Here is a 17,319-nt window from a genome sequence, read left to right as displayed (position 1 = left end):
GGTGAGTGCAAGTGTTTATTTTTGGGATCTTTTTGCTGCTCCTATCTTTTCATTCGTTGATATTGATGGCTTCCTCGTTTCCGAAGCATTGCCCCTTCGACCCGGCTGAAATTAATGTTGGCTGGTTTGTAGGCGCCTGCTCTTTTCTCCAATATTCCATATCGTGACTTGTGGGAGCTCTCATGTTGCTGATGACGCTGCCGATACCTGTGCTTGCCCAACCTGTACTACCTGTATCACTAGTGATGGAACAACCGACCATCAAAGCTCGCTATCCCCATTCAATACTATTCACAAACCTTACTACTACCACTGATTATGGTCCGACTACTACTACTACTACTACTACTACTACTACTACTACTCACTACTACACAGCTAAATGATATAAGTAGAGGGCGATTGTTTCACTTCTTCCATTCAGCTTTTACATAGCCGCTTTGACAATTTCCGGAAATCAAAGGTAAGAAAAAATATCAACCGGCATCTGCTGTCAATCAACGTAAACAACAGAAAGAAAAAAGAAGAAGAAGCATATCAATGTGAAAAATGTTGCCAACAAATTATCAATTGTTTTGTATTCAGTGAACAGAAAAAAAATTACAATAAAGAAGTGAGTTATTTGCATAAAGAGAAAATCAGTGAAAGCAAATAATAAATAAAGCCTACATATTCTTCGTTAAAAATTGGGCAGATTTGAAAAAATCTGTAGAAACAGAAGATACAATTTTGATGAATTTTTAAAAATAACACGTAAAACAATGAATTATAAAACCAGATAATGAATAAAAATAAAAATCCACTTCCCACAAAAGCTGATATAAAGATTACTATTCAAAACTGAACAATCCCCTCAGTCATCCCTACGACAAAAAATATATCAATACAAAAACGTAATGAAGATGAAAATATTTCATATTTTAAAATTCTTACCTGGATTGATTTCCACAATTGCGAAAATGCTAGTTTCCTTGAAAGTCGGTGAAGCCGGAGCAGTGTTCGGTGTTCGACGCAACGGCAGTGTAGCCGATGTACCCCCGCCTTGTCTATCTCGCCTCAAAATGGGATTAAACAAGAAAATTATTTAAAATTTTCAAAAATAAAAAACAAAATTTTTTTTTTAAATACATACCCATAGCCGATCAACGGTGTGAAAAGCATTGTCGGCGACGCCGAGGCGCACTTGTGTTTCATGTGCTGAGACACTTTTTGCGGCTTTATTCCAGGAGATTTCAACGAATACTTTCGCAGAGGAGCCTAACAGTCAAAAAAACACATATTGAACAATTATAAATAAACAAACAGATAGATATTACAAAATTAGGCGGCTTATCCGTCTCTTTGGGTTCAATTTCCAGCGACCGATTGTACAAATAAGCTTCCAAATCGTTTTTACTACTGAATCCTTGCAAAGGATTCAACGATTCAAAAAAATGCTAAAATAATCACATATTTACTTTTCATTTTATAATCCTGCAATATACATATATATCTAAAAATGCCATTGATTATTTATTTTATTACTGCTGCTGTAATTTTCCTTTTCATGTTACTGACTGCATAAATAAATAAATATATAAATATATACAGTAGAACTAAATCGTACATATATAAAATAACAATTAGTTGCAAGTTCCAAAATCCAAATCTCACCTGACTAATGGACAAGATGCAACCCATGTCGACAAAAAAGCTTTGCTGAACACAAATATAATAAGCACTCCCGATGAGACTTTTTGAAAGAATAGAAAAAAATTCAAAGAAATAAACAAACGAAAAGTACTAAAAGTAAGGACAAAACTATGGAGAAAAATCGGCGCAGAGGTATCGAGTTGATTCGCAATAAAACGTGGCAATTGTTCATTTCAACCACTGAATAATTTTTAAATCTGATTTAAATAAATAAGTAAAGAAAATAAAATGATAAAAAAAAAATAAAAAAATGATTAAATTAAAAAAGGGATTTAAATTTGAAAAACAAACAAATGCAACAAAACCTAATGCGTACGAAGAAGAAGAAGAAGATGAGAACAGTTACAGAATTTGAATAAATAAATAAACAAATAAATAAAAATAGAAAAAAAATAAAACAGTATTATTATAAAAGGAAAAGAGAACCGACTGCGCCGTTCGATCGAAGGTTCAAGTTTAGCGGAGTAGAAGAAAAACTGAAAAGTTTAAAGCGGACGAAGCGTCGCGTCCGTCAGAGTCGCTAACATAAACGCGCGTGCAAAAGCATCAGCACACCAAGCAGATGCATCATCATCATTCTAATTCTCATCATCATCATCATCATCATCATCATTGTCATCATCATAATCAGCAGCGGCGGCAGAAGCAGCGGTAACAGCAGCGGCAATAGAAGCAGCAGCAACAGCAAACAGCAGTAGCAGCGGCGGCAGCAGGAGCAGCAGCAGCAGCAATATGCAGCAACAGAGAAAGAGAGGGAGAGGGAGAGGGGGAAGAAATTAAGAAGCAACGGTAAAAAGAAGCAGAAGCAGCAGAAATTAAATGGCAGCAAGTAGCAACAATGGATGGAATAAGTAGACAATTGGAAAAGCAAAATATAAGCCAATAAGATTTACAAGAAATTATAATAGCCACGCACAACTAACTACAAACGCCCACGTTCGAGACGAAATAAATCGGCACCGCCCAAAAATGAAAATGACCAACCAATGAAAGAACAGCACAACGTGCTTTTGGAACAACAACGAATGAATGAAAAGCTTCAAATTTGTGTCACCTGACACGATTGAAGCTTTCATTCAACTGGGCTAATAACAGCCGCGACCAGTGGGGCGCTTTTTTCGGGGCTTCTTTGCTTTCTCTCTCTCTCCATTTCCATCTCCATCTCTCCCCCCCCCGCCATTTTTCTAGCTTTTAATTATGAAGCATAAATTTCCAAGGAAATGTGCTCTTTCTAACAGGACAAAACAAAGCCGTTTCCGGCGCGAACTGATGCCAACCGACAGATAAACGCCACCAACTGTTTCCGCTTTTCACACAGCTAACCGTTGAGCTAACGTTACGACCTCGAGTTGACTATTTAATTGCTTTAATCTATCCATCCATCTATTTAACTGCCTGCCTGCTTGCCGGCTTGCTTTTTTCCCTGCTGTTGATTCTGTTAACCCATTTCTTCAACCATATATATATATAATGAATATCTTTATAACTTCTTTTTCACAGTTTCTTCCTATTCTCTTTCTTTTCTTTTTCCTCCTCATCAACATTAATATTTATTTATAATAAACTTAAGAAAAGAAAATTATCATTTTACTGATAACCAAATACCGGATAAAGAGAAATTTCATTCCAAATCGATCACCTTGAATTTAGAACAAATAATTTTTAAACAATTGTATTTTTCCCCCACAAAGCACATATAATTTCCCTTTTGTTAATCATTTAACAATTTCATTACATGCAAAGAAAAACAGCTTCTCTACTATTATCCATTCAACTGGAAATAGTACTTTTTCAATTAACACAATGAAAATTCGAAGATGACTCGTAAAATGTTCGTATAGAAAAAAAGTAATTATCCAAGCATCATCGAAGACTTTATCAAATCAAATTTAAAAAAACAACACTTTGACCAAGCAATTTTATCGTAAAATAAAATAAACAAACAATAGAAGATAAATTTTTATAAAAAGGATGATGAAATAATAAAAGCTGCTTGGAAAAATCAATTAATTTCAACGGTTCTACTTGCTTATCAATTAACTTAAGTGATAAGAAAAAATTTGCGTATTATATATATATACTGAGGGGCATTTTTACAATTTGCGCCTTATATTGTTGGCACTGTTGTGCAACACGGATCGTCAGTTGGATCGATCAATCTTGCGAAATTTTCAAGCACTTGCTTTTTATTTGTCCAAAAAATTTGCCAGCCGCCAACATTGAAAAAGAACAAAACATGCCAACGTTGAACAGGCGTATATTTCGTCACATCTGGCATGCCTTTTAGCACAATTTGAAATTTTCTAATGCCCGACAACAATAAAGTGCATTCTTCACTTCAGTTCAGTTCAAAAGGGAACAACTTCTAGCAAGCCGACCATCTAGCACATAGATTATATTATATATATAGATATACATATAGATATAGATGGTCTCTATCCTTTTTCCTCTTTCACTCACAAATTCATCAATTCACTCGAAAGCTTCTTCCTTCACTCGGTGAAAAATTCACTTTCTCAATTTCTTCGATTAATTTTCAATTCTCTCATCTGTTTCTGTCACTACTTGACGGCGACAAAGCCTCGAAGCAGCAGCAATAAGCAATGCGATATTGCTTTTCACATTTTGAATATGTTGAAGAAGAATAAACAAAAAAAAATAAACTTTTTTCTTCAAATATTCACATTTCTATTATTAAAAATATCTGATCCACTTTGGAACAAAATATTTAAACAAAAAAGTTTTTGTTTCCATTGCAATAATTACGATTGATCATCTCGCCCTGCAATAATTACCCAAGACCCACCCAGCTTATTGCTTACATCAATCTGCTCAATAATTGGTTTTAAGCTTTCTCTTTCTCATAAGAAAACAAAAGAAAAAAGACAAATAATAATAATACCAAAATTGTCGAAAATTTTACGTTAATTTTTTTCCTGAAAAATACCATTTTAAACAACTGCAATTTCATAAGAGTTGCTGCTGCTGCTGCTTGTGAAACGAACCAACCAATCAATAAATTCAAAAAAAAACATTCTGATTTCTGATGATTTGGGCTTTGATTCTGAATTTTGGATGGTCTGATGAATCAGTTATACCTTTCCCTCTTCTCTCTACGCTTTATCATATGTCATAAAACCCCTCCTAACACATCTTCGCTTACTACAGATGCAAAATTTGAACAAGCTCATCAAAAACTGTTTGTTACATATAACTGTACAGATGAATTAGCAGAGTTCGTTCCTTTCATGAACAAAATAAAATATTCTTTTCTCACATCATATTATAAATTTCCTTTTCTAATTAATTAATTGACACTTGAACATCAATTTGTAAAATACAGTCCATTTTTAAAACATCTTTTTCAACACTTACCCGCATTGATGGTTCCAAAATTAGACAGTACGGCTGATTTTGATACATTTGAATTTCAGTGATGATGTCGGCAATTTTGCGACATTTTGCAAAGCTAATCAACGTCGGCTTCTCGCAATCGTGAGTGGTCGAATCGGCTTCACTGCTTTGACTGGAGAGGGGCATTTTCAAAAATATCGGATTGCCTTCTTCGAGAAAAATAATATTCGTCAAATACATGCCTGAAAAGAGAAGAGAAAAAAAACAAAATTATTATTATTATTATTATTCAATTTCAAATTTTCATTCAATTTACCAAAAAATGGAACACAGGGTGGATTGATTGAACGCAAACGTTCACGGATGAGCTTGTGATGAGCATCGGACAAAATCTGCTTCACCTCTTCAAATACTTTCAACAATTTCGGATCAAGACGCTAGAGAAGAAAAAAAATTGCTCGAATAATTTCCAATTTCTGCTACCATTCAACTAAATATAATACCTCCCAAGTGTGGTAGAGACGATGAATTGCCGACGATTCAAGAACGCCGTATATTTCAATCAAACCGGTGAAATTGTTCAATTCTTGAAATATGCACATAATTTCCAATATACGATTCATCACCGCCACACGTTCGTTCAAATTTCCACATTCGACAACGCACTTTTCAAGCCAGTAGGTAAACTGAAATTCAAATCCAATTTCCACATTAAAAAACCAAACTTCAATCACACAACATCCATCATGCGTGTAATATTTTATACCTTGTTCTAATTACAAAGAAAACCGAATACCAAAATTGATTTCTTTTTCTCTTTTGGAAAACTGAACACTACTACACATTTCCCCTTTATTATTATCAATTTGCCACATCATCAACACTCTCATAATGAACATTCGTTATAAAAAAAAGTGTCATTTTTCAATTTCCTCATTTTGAAAACTATACACATTTAGAAAAATTAATTCACGTCACTTGCACTAATATATTAATAAGAAATCTTTTATTTATTAATTTCTCCTCATTATTTTTTGAAATACATCCGGGCATTGCATTTCATTTTAATATGACAAATTAAGCTTTTCTGTGCTATTACGTCAGTGTGAACTACATCACTACACCATATGCCTCCGGACAAAAGTGAACAATTTCAATAGGGATGCATTAGCGGTGCGGAATTCTGCCCTGCTAATGATCCTGATCAGCGGAAAATTGGGTCTAATTGCAAAACTGCTAATTGTATACACATACAATTCGCTTCATTTTCTCAATCTTCTCACTTTTACAAATAAATAAATAAATAAACAGACCAATTGTGCGCTATGATTTTATGACTATATTTGAAAAATTTTTTTTGTTCTACAATTAAAAAAATTAAATAACAATGATTTACCTTTGTGGAATGTTGAATAAGTTTGAGAAGTTGGGGACTGCGTTTGTCTTTGTCCTTTTTCGTCCAAGCCGCACCGACCAATTCAATCGGCTTCACCGCTCTGTACAGGTCAAATTCGAGCAGTGTAATTTGTCTAGCTATTTCAATCGGATGAAGCTTCAAAATAAACAAAATATTCAGTAATAATAATAATAATAATAATTCATAAGTGACAATTAATGACAAAACCCACCGTCATCAAATCGTATTCTTCAGGAATTATAGCCAAATGCATTTCAATAGGTGGAGGATCTGATGCAAATTGGAATCCTTTCGATTCTTCACAAGTTTCCATCTATCAAAAGAAAAAAAATTATTAAATAAAGAAATTTCCTTTATATAAATAGATAAATAAATTCACTTTTCTATCAATAATATTTTGCAATGAACGTGTCCACTTCACTACAGTGTGGACAGTTTCAATGCGTTTCAAAAAGTGTTTCAAATTGGCCAACAATTCAGCATCTTGATCAAAATCATACCAATGATGGTCAATCCATTGTCGAATAATATTCAAAACGCTTAAATAAATAATCAGATAAAATCCTCCCCCAAAAAATAAAACAACATTTTAATAATTTACCGTATACGCACTGGTTGAATGTATTCTTTTCTCAAACGTTTCAAACTTTCCCTGAGCAGACTGTCAAATTCACTCACGTCCATGTTTGATTTATTTTCCGTTTCAGATAGCAAAGCTGCTGCCATAGTACCGGCCGACGGATCCGGTATATCAAAACGTTCAATAAGCAGCTGCAACAATTCTGATGGGGCGCAAAAAGAGCGAAATGTTGTCAAAAATGTTCTCACAAATTTTGGATCAACATACCTGTTTGAAAATAATAAAGAAATATTGAAAAAAAACCACATTAATAAAAACACATCATATTTATAATAATCAACAAAATTATCATTAAACCAATATGCGAAATAAGAAAATTTTACATGTGATAAGTAAGGCGTTCGACTAATTTTAACAAAGTCGCGCCTCGTACAACTGGAATACCGCTACTTGACGTGTAATCTTCTAAAACAATATTATCTTCACTATCCGGTTCAGAAAAACTAAAATTTAAAAATTTCCTTGTTAAAACAGCAACAATAATACTAATGCTAATAATAAATCAAATGAAAGAAAAAGAATAAAACTATTAAATTAACCGATATTCCTCGGGCGACGGTACAAGTAACGGTATGCGCTTGTGTTCAGCTTCGAGATGCGAGTCGAGCATCCGTTCGAGCATGCTTCTCGTCTGAAGCATCAACAACGCCGCCAGCCAGGTGCACTTTTCGTCCGGATCGGCTGCCAGCAGCACGATTGAACTTTGACTATCCCGCTGACGTATCTCAAACGCGTACTTCAATTCTGGAAATGGGAAAAATTTAAATTTAAATTAAAAAAATTTTTTTTCAAAGTCAAAGAAAAAGAAGAATAAGAAAAAAGCACTCGTCGACGAATATAAAATTATATAATAAATAATGTAACGTCGACTTGGAAAAAAGAAAATAAAATTTCAACACCCATCCAGACCATCGTTATCGTCGTGATCGATCGCTTCGACCTTGCGCATCAGAAACAACTCTTTCAACCGTAATTCCGGGGCGGCGGCCGACGACGACGACGCGTTTCGTCTTGGCAACGTCGACTTGCACAAAACAATCATGCTGTCGAACAAAAAAACATATCGGTCTGTTATTTTGAAATTTTTACGTGATGCATCTACAGTAAAATAAATAAATAAATAAACACAAACGACACGAGAAAAAAATATATATCAAACACAACAATATAAAATTGAACATTATTGCAGTTATTATTTACCTGCAGCGGCACTGAGCAAAGTGTTGCCAAGTTTCTGCCCGAACAAGCCACACTTTCTTAATTTTCCTTCTATACAAAAATGACAAAAAAATTTTTTTATGCACAAAATAATGAATGTTAAATTGTGTGTTCATCAGAAAAATCAAACTTTTATTTGTATTCAAATTTAATGATATCTAACTGCAATTTGAACCCCAAATGTCCATCACGTGAAATATTATTCATTATATATACAGTGAGTGAGCGCACTTCCTTATTCAAATATATAAAAATGAAATTTCATCTAATCTACTAAAGCAGAACAATTCATACTTGATAAAAATTTCCACACTGATAATAATAATGCAAATTAATATTTTAAAACGTGAAAGAAAATTTTAATTTGCAAAACTGCATACAATTAACATACCAAGAATGAATTCCACACAACTGCAACCAACTGATTTCAAATCCCATCCATCAACATTTCGTTGCAATTCTTGAAGCTTCATTAGCGCGGATCTCCCAGATCCACCGGGAATAAATCTCAGATCAAACTGACTAAAATCAATTCAAAATAATAAACATTATGTGCAAAAAAAAATAAAATTACTTGGCCATCTTCTTCTTCTTCAACAATGAAGAGCACTTTTGCTCCAATCGACTTTTAAGCAGCATCAACAAACTTTCTGTTTGAACCAAATCATACTTGTCGTTTTCACAAGCACTTAACTTAATAAGCACCTAGAAAAATAATTTTTACGTCACCATATATACTTTTTAAATAAAATTTCCAAATCAACCTACCGGTAAGTATTCAAAATATTTAAGGCAGTGAAAAACTGGACCCAGCAATAATTTTGGCAAGAGATATTTCACAGCAAGTCGAAATCCATTTCCCTGAGACTGCGTTTCAAAAAACCAAACATTAATATTCTTCAAAACTGATTAGAAAAAAAGAAAAAATAGAAAATTACATTTAAATACACAATCGTGGTCGGTTTCTGAAGCACGACATTCAATGTCCTAAGGCAAGACGGATTTAAAATATCTTTTACATATTTTTCATACACCTCAAATTCAGCACCCTGAAATCAATAAAAACTTATAATAAAATCAATTATAAGTTTCTTTCATTTTAAAATAATCACCTCAGCCATTTCTAAGAAACAGTTTCCAACAAACGGTATTTCTGGTTCTCTGCACATTTCTACCGTGTCTTCCAAAAATCCAAGAAATTTACTAGTAAATTCTTGAATTTCAGAAATATTACTAAATATAGCATCTAATTCTCCAGAACGATCCCCTATTGCTTCGAATAAAGCTCTTCGAAAAACTAAGATTATCATATTCACGTCTCGCAAAAACTGAGCTTCGTTATGAACAAGATCTTTTACTGTTTGTTCATAACTGAGAGAACCAACTTTTTTAGAAACTAAATCGTCTGCATTCAATGAAATTATGGGGATATCTTCAGAATCGTGATAAAACAAATCCATGAGAACCTGATAAATTATTCATTAAAAAATGCAATTGTGAAACAAAAAAAAATCTCACATTGTCTGCCCTCATGGCAACTTTCAAATCTTGCAGCGTTATTTCACTATGGCGAATATTTTTCACATAGTTACCCGTCAACTAAAAGTTGATAATTAATAAACATAAATAAACAAGAAGAAAGTTCTCACTTTTAAAATATCAGTAGCTATATATTCTAAAATAGATACAATAAACAGCGTAATCTGCGTGTCGACTTTGTAGCCCAAATTTTCCTAAAACAATATTTTCACTTAACCAAATTCCATGAAATTAAAAACAAAAAACATACCCTAAGCATGAGGTGAATCCTTTGAAAAGGAAGTACAGCAGAACGATCTCGGTGACGACGGCTGCTTTTTCCAAGCACATCTTGTGCTTCTTTAACTGCCCAAACATTCAAGGGAGCCGGAAAAGTTTTCTCAATATGCTGCTCAACGTCACTGATAGTGAACGGCTTTTTAGCAGCAATATCATACATCAGCCGTATTATCAAACTTTCAACGTGATCAAGAGCTTCGCGTTGAATTCCAAAACCAGGATTCACCTCCTGTGTGATTCGGTAAAGTGCTTCGGTAAAAAGGCCAAACCAGCTGCTCTGGGGCAAAAGAGAAAGTTTAGAGTGCAGCGACGGAGATTCATTCTCGTCCATCACTACACATCAAAATTTTACATTGGCATTTAAGCAGAATGCCGATTAAATGAAAAACAAGAAATGAAAAAATAATATCGTAATTCATTTTGAAATTCAGGTTAAAGATCATACGGTATAAAGGATTCATAAACAAGACGTTTCATCTGCAGCTAATGCGTATTCAAATAATATTTATATAAATTTATTAATATATTTTAATTTATATATCAAATTAATAATTTTTTGCAACAAAAATTGCTTAACTATATGAGGGCAATACTTACAAACAATATTTTTACATGTTGCTATATTAAAAAAATATTTTAAAACCACTGAAAAAAATTAACAAACATATAAGTAAATGTGGCATGGAAAAAGTCACAGAATTAGATGTTCGCAGAGTGTTGTTAAGAAATGATAACTGACCCTTGATTTTTAAAATGAGCAGCAGAGAACAAAATTACAATTAGAATCACTAGTTATGTAAATGAAGGCCATAAAAAGCAACATAACAGGAATTGTATGTGTAGTTCACATTTATTAATTACATAGAAAGATTATCACTCGACATCCCATGTGGTCTAGTGGTTAGGATTTGCGGCTTTCACCCGCAAGGCCCGGGTTCGATTCCCGGCATGGGAAATCCGTTTTCACTATCTAATCATAATTACAAATTTTGTAATTATAAGCTTATCATTGCCAGTTCAGTAACATTTTCATTGAGCTGCTATTTGGTTAATGATTATATGACAATAAATAATAAAACTCTTGCATGACGTGGAAACATTTAACTTTGGTAAAGAATAAAAATTTGCTGCAAAAGTTCTTTAAGGAGTAATGTAATGTAAATAATTTAGTGTTTAGAAGAATTTAGTGTATATAATTTTATCACAGACAGGTTGTACGTAAAATAAAAATTACGAGGAATAGTTAAGAGAAAAAAACATGCACAGTAAAGTAAATTAGAGAAAATTCTGCGCATTACGCAATATTTTTTAAAATTTACATGTGCTTGTGTATACTATTTTTAGTGTGTATAATTTTATAAACTTCTGCCAATTAATTGTATAGCATGTTGCAACTGTTTTCTTACTGTACGGTAACCGATTTTGCTTGATTTTCTTTTAGCTATCTGTAGTTTTTCTTTTTATTTATTTTCTGGCTTTTAGCACGAAATGGTAAGTGTTTCTTGTCTTGTGTTTATTTCATTTTGTCGCAGTTTTTGTTTCTGTGTGCTGATGGCATCCTGTGGTTCTTAGGCTAAGGGTTACCATGGGCCACCACCGGCGAACGTTCATCGAAAAAAGAAGTTAATCAACAAATTTTTTATTGAATGTCGCCATCCTGTTGAAGATGGAATAATGGATGCTGCAGATTTTGTAATTTATACAGAATCGCGTACTGAAAATGTTATTTTGCAAGGATTTTAGGAAAGCTATCTCCGTGAGCGTATAAAGGTTAATGGGAAAACTGGTAATTTGGGCAACAACGTCATATTAGAATTGCAGAAGACAAAGATGTGTCTGACAGCGGATATTCCGTTTAGTAAAAGGTAAATATTGTTGTTATTGCTAAAAATGTTGTTCATATTTGTTTGTTTTTATTTTTGTTTGCACGGTATTTTGTCATTGTTAAAGTACTTAGATTATTTTCATTTAGATATTTAAAATATCTAACAAAAAAGTATTTGAAAAAGCAGTCACTTCGAGATTGGCTGAGAGTGGTAGCAATTTCGAAAGACACGTATGAATTAAGATATTTCCAGATTACTGGAGAAGAATCTGGTCATTCTACCGATGAAGAATAAAATGAAAATGTTAAAAATTTGATAAATTCAATAAATTTCTGAAAATACGACGTTTTTCAATTCTTTAATCTATACGATTTAAATTTTGAGATTCTTTAAATGCCATACTGCTCAGAAGGGGGTGATGTAGTCATATTATGATGAAAAATATAATTAAAGGAAGTATATAAAAATGATGTATAACAATGGCATTTGCGAAATGCACTAAAAAGATAAAAGAAATGCATAGTGTATCAAATTATGTATCAATTGTTTCTTGAAGCGAAAAGTGGTCGCTGTTGGTGCTAATGACTTTATGTTATTAAAAATTAAGAAAAAGTATTTTTTTACTTCGGTAATTTTCATAATATTTTTAATTATTAAGAATGTGATTACTCAGTTTGTGATTTTCATGAGTATGTGATTTGAAGATAATCTTTTGACAAATTATTATGTTGCAATTAGAAACGGCTGACGTGTCAATGAAAAACATCTTAGCCAATAGGGTAACTCAAAAAAGTGACCAATCATAGCAGGTAAAAATTCTCAAACTGAAAAATTTTGTCTATTCTGCTGATACATATTTATTACAAAATCCATGTAAAAGAATGCTGTAATAACTGATTTCATAACTTTAAAATAAAACGGATATATCCAAATAATAATCCTTTATATTACGTGAATATTTTAACTGTAAAACTTTTTTTTATAATAATTGAACCTGACTTTCTGTCGCGCTTTTACCAGTCTGCAGTTTTCATACTGTATTTGTCACTTGTAAGTAAAACAGCAGAAGAAAATTTAGTTTCGGTCGTAGTAGGTCATGGCATCAAAGGAAGAAAAGAAAAGTATGGTTACTGTTAGCATTTTATTGTTTTATTAACTTAGGTTTATTAAACTAAGTAGTTGTATAATATTCCTTTTGTATTTTTTGATAGTTCAGATTTAATGTTTTCCATATTGTTTTATTTTGATGTCAGTGATGCTTTTAATATTCAGCTGTTGAATTACTTATTGATAATTTCATTTTCAATGTTTATTTAAATACAGTTATGGCGATTCGAAAAAGGAAGAAGCGTGCGAAGCCTAAGAAGCAGCCAGCGGCTAAAATTCCTCCGTACTCTTTGCCGTGAATATTTTCGTACGCTTATCTAAATTACATATAATATTATTTAGGAAAGCTAAAGCAGCAAAGAAAACAGCACCAGCACCGACAGTCACTAAACCTGCCCCCGTTTCCGCACTTTCTACTTCGGCCGGTCCCTCGTTAGCAATGGACGTGGATTTGTCGTCAGATTCTAATATGGATGATGAAGAAGATTATGACGATTCAATGTTAAGAGATTCTGAATGTGAAGAACAAGAAGACCCACGCGACTATCGCCCTGGTATATTTTTTCATTTGATTTATAATTTTATAGTAAACTGTATATTGTATAAAGGTGGATACTTGGTTGTAAATTTGGGCGACGTTCTCAATGGTCATTACTACGTTATTCGAAAAATTGGATGGGGTCATTTTTCTACTGTCTGGCTGGGTTGGGATGTTAAGTAAGCATTTTACTTTGATTTATTTTTATTGATTTTAAATTCAGCCATTTGTTTCATTCATCTTTAAGCTCTAAACAATTTGTGGCGTTGAAGATTGTGAAAAGTGCGGAGCATTATGCAGAGACGGCTCAAGATGAAATAAAACTTTTGAATAGCGTAAGTAGCAATTTTTAAGTTTCCCAAGATACTGCGAAAAATGTATTTCCACTAATTGATAAATGCTGCGATGGGTTTAAATTTTTCACGTCGATTGCGTTGAAAGCTCGTGTTCTGTTTCTAGAGACGTTTAAAGTCTGCAGCTGTCTCCACTTCATAAGCGAGGAGATTATTTTGAAAAAATGATGATAATGAAGCGGGAAAAATAATTTCAATTAATTTTTTATGAATTCGATTGATTTTTGAGTCGCTTGTTTGTTTCCGGTTGTAATTACTGTTTAACAATTGTTGAATAGTTTTGTGAACTTATTGAAAAGGCAGAGAGAGGGGATTTGAGCTATGAACTGAATGAGGACATTCAGTTGCTTTTGAATTTTCGAGCATCGATCCCGTTTCGCAATGACTGTTCAGTTGTTGAAAAGGTCTGCTTTCACATTTAGTAGTTGATCGATTCTCCTCCGATTATTCAGCTTATTTTGGCTCTTCATTTGAAAGCTAAAAAAATTGTGAGGAAGAAATATTCGAGATTTTTTGTTATTTAGATGAAGAGATCATTTTTATTTTCCAATAAGAGTAGTAATTAGTGTTAAATTTGAATATATTTTAGTTATATTTGCGCATAGAATATCTGCATCAGAAATTGATTTCAGGTTCGGAACTCGGATCCAGATGACCCAAAGAGGGACCGCGTGATAAATATGTTAGATCATTTTACTATTTTGGGCGACCATGGAATTCACGTTTGCATGGTGTTTGAAGTACTGGGTCATAATCTCTTGCGAATGATCATTCAAACCAATTACAGAGGAATTCCAATACCACAAGTGAAAAAGATCATGAGACAGGTATTATGTTTCTTACTGCGGGTATTTAAAATTACTTATTGTGTGTTTTCAGATTTTGGAAGGTGTTGAATATTTGCACAATAAATGCAAAATTATTCATACGGATATAAAGCCGGAAAATGTTTTGGTATGTCTTTCGTATGAAGAAATATTTGAAATGGCCAAGGATGCATTTCTGAAGCAGCGTACTGGTATTGAATTGTCCGCCAACGCAGGTATGTGATTTTTTAAATGATTGCTCATTTTTACATCGGTTGTTGTTGTTGTTTTAGTTTGTGCAACGTCCAGTACGCCAAGTACAAATCGACCGGCTGCACGAGCGAGAAACAGAAAGTTAAAAGATGAGCAAGCATTATTTGAAAAAGAGTTGCTTTCTGTTTTTGGTTTGGATTCGTCGTCATGTGTGAAAATGGCTTCACCTAATGGTAAAGTGGAGAAACAAAATTCATGTGCAGAAGATAGAAAAGAGCCGAGTCCTACTGTAGGATTGTTACCCGAACAGATATCCAAAATGATGCTTTGTACGGATACGCAGAATGGCAATAACGGTTTGTTAATAATTCGTAGAAAATAACAACAACAGTAATAATAATAATAAGCAATTTAAGCAGAATCTTCTTCCCATTGCTTTGGACCACAGCCGGCTATGCATCGAAGTCCTTCGCTGGATCGACAATGTGCCACAAATGCAGATCAAGCAAATGTTGTTGCTGTTGGTTTTTTTCACTTAAATACCACTTCAAAGTGAGAATTGTTTTAGAAATCAATTTTTGCACATCGGGTTTATTCCAGCATTGATGGAAGAAATGCTTGCCAGCATTGTTCTTGTGTAGTGCTAGATGATCCAGAGCATCATCTGTGTGAGAAGTTGAAAATTGACGTCGATGAACATGTGGTAGGAATTGATTTCTTCCAATTGTTTTCTTTATTTTTATTATTATTAACAATCAACATTTCTTTTTTTAAATATAATATTACGGCCACAGTCAGGGGAGTCGATGAGTGCAGAAATTCCTAAGGGTAATTTATCAGCAGTGAAAAGAAGCAGTTCTTGCTGTGCAGTTTTTCAAGTGGATTTGGACGAGCAGAATGGAAATCGTGGAGAACGTAATGCGTGTTGCTTTTCTAGATTTTTTCCTTGTTTTAGTTTAAATTCAATAATTTTTAAAGCTGCAGTTGTGGATCAGAAAAGCAAAGAAGCAAAGATTATCCCTGCTAGCAAGCCTGTTAGCAGTAATGATGATGAAGTGCTTGTGAAAATTGCTGATTTAGGAAATGGATGCTGGGTGGTGAGCTGGGCAGCCTTAAATATAAACAGAATTTTTTTTGATTGAAATATGCTTGATTTGTAGGATAATCATTTTACTGAGGACATACAGACCAGACAATACAGAGCTTTAGAAGTGTTAATCGGCAGTGGATACAGTACGCCTGCGGATATTTGGAGTGTGGCTTGTATGGTATGAACTATTTGATTTTTTTTGCAGTTTTTTATTGACATTATTTAATATTTTGAATTGAAGGCTTTCGAATTAGCAACAGGTGAATTTCTTTTTGAACCGAAAACTTCTGATAATTATTCTCGCGATGAAGATCACCTTGCTCACATTATCGAATTGCTCGGTCCTATTCCGAGAAATGTTCTTAGCCGAGGCCTTTACACACGTAGTTATTTTACACGTAGCGGTTAGTTTTTTATGTTCTTTTCTTTAAAATTTATTTCAGTTTATTTCATTGCACATTTCTTTTCATTTCAAGGTGCGTTGAAGAGAATTCGAAATTTACGTCCATGGGGTTTGAAAGATATTCTAATTACAAAGTACGAATGGGCAGAAGAGGAGGCGGAATCATTTACCAGCTTTTTGCTACCAATGTTGGAATATGATCCGTCAAAGCGGGCTACAGCCACTGATTGCCTTGCTCATCCGTGGCTTAATTTATGACAAGCTTTTTTCAATCTTATTTATCGACAGATGTTTGTTTATTAGGCTTTTTTTGTTAAACTCTCTTTTTAGATAACGATCTCTTAGCACAATGTTATTGTTAATCTTTCCAATTTATGATAAAACACATATATGAATATAGTATATGTGAATTTGTGTATGTGTGCGTGTATGCGTGTGTTGCATCGAGTTTGAGTTTTAAACTGTGTTTTTAGCGAATGTGTGTTTATTATTACAAGGACATCAAACGGCATTTGAATAATGGAAAGTGCATAACGACCATGCAAATTTTCATCCCTGTGCTTTTCTTATTGTTTTATTATTATTGGTAGTACTACTACTACTAATAATAATAGTATGGTTACTCAACGCAGTGATAATTTGAATCGACTGCTATATTGTTAATTATGATTGAAAATCAATTAATTTTGAATATTGTGATGAATTGATTGAATTAACTATTTCTGTTCAGTTTAGATTTCAATGGAAATTCATTCTATATATATGTATATATATATACGACTGGTATTTTGACTGGTGTGTGAACTATTCATTCTATACGTCCATTGTGTCTGTTAATCTCAGT

The 17,319-nt window shown here is 33.3% G+C and overlaps 4 protein-coding genes and 1 non-coding gene across 5 annotated transcripts; 3 read left to right on the top strand and 2 right to left on the bottom strand.

Annotated features, from left to right (window-relative positions):
• Nucleotides 1-1,232: 1,232 nt before the first annotated feature.
• Tsp_08278 (Son of sevenless protein) lies at nt 1,233-1,680 on the bottom strand. Its single transcript, XM_003375232.1, has 2 exons — nt 1,654-1,680; nt 1,233-1,436 (listed from the first exon to the last, which is right to left on the bottom strand). Exons 1-2 carry the CDS (start codon nt 1,678-1,680, stop codon nt 1,233-1,235), a joined length of 231 nt encoding a protein of 76 aa, XP_003375280.1.
• Nucleotides 1,681-4,221: 2,541 nt separating this feature from the next.
• Nucleotides 4,222-10,470, bottom strand: Tsp_08277 (protein son of sevenless). Its single transcript, XM_003375231.1, has 17 exons — nt 10,111-10,470; nt 9,840-9,920; nt 9,434-9,787; nt 9,260-9,370; nt 9,090-9,218; nt 8,896-9,026; nt 8,713-8,843; nt 8,304-8,372; nt 7,643-7,847; nt 7,477-7,546; nt 7,065-7,234; nt 6,843-7,002; nt 6,443-6,598; nt 5,550-5,732; nt 5,363-5,483; nt 5,068-5,288; nt 4,222-4,362 (listed from the first exon to the last, which is right to left on the bottom strand). Exons 1-17 carry the CDS (start codon nt 10,468-10,470, stop codon nt 4,222-4,224), a joined length of 2,793 nt encoding a protein of 930 aa, XP_003375279.1.
• A 552-nt stretch (nt 10,471-11,022) lies between these two features.
• Nucleotides 11,023-11,094, top strand: Tsp_08276. Its single transcript has one exon. It is a non-coding gene; the product is annotated as a tRNA-Glu (tRNA).
• A 617-nt stretch (nt 11,095-11,711) lies between these two features.
• Nucleotides 11,712-12,259, top strand: Tsp_08275 (60S ribosomal protein L22; the record flags this gene model as incomplete). Its single annotated transcript, XM_003375230.1, has 3 exons — nt 11,712-11,831; nt 11,883-12,004; nt 12,112-12,259. Coding segments are annotated over 3 exons (390 nt in total), but the record flags the coding sequence as incomplete, so codon positions are not given.
• Nucleotides 12,260-13,061: 802 nt separating this feature from the next.
• Nucleotides 13,062-16,733, top strand: Tsp_08274 (serine/threonine-protein kinase SRPK1). The gene is made up of 16 exons (XM_003375229.1): nt 13,062-13,086; nt 13,289-13,367; nt 13,415-13,626; nt 13,660-13,789; nt 13,834-13,945; nt 14,242-14,367; nt 14,596-14,790; nt 14,843-15,005; nt 15,063-15,338; nt 15,399-15,502; nt 15,551-15,685; nt 15,777-15,897; nt 15,961-16,079; nt 16,143-16,250; nt 16,314-16,476; nt 16,516-16,733. The coding sequence occupies exons 1-16, from the start codon at nt 13,062-13,064 to the stop codon at nt 16,731-16,733; spliced, it is 2,286 nt and encodes a 761-aa protein (XP_003375277.1).
• Nucleotides 16,734-17,319: the final 586 nt, after the last annotated feature.

The sequence above is a fragment of the Trichinella spiralis genome (genome assembly GCF_000181795.1).
Source record: "Trichinella spiralis strain ISS 195 chromosome Unknown Scfld5, whole genome shotgun sequence".
Classification (NCBI taxonomy): Eukaryota; Metazoa; Nematoda; class Enoplea; order Trichinellida; family Trichinellidae; genus Trichinella; species Trichinella spiralis.
The sequence above is the reverse complement of the archived record's forward strand: the minus strand, read 5'-3'. Positions and strand labels throughout refer to the sequence as shown.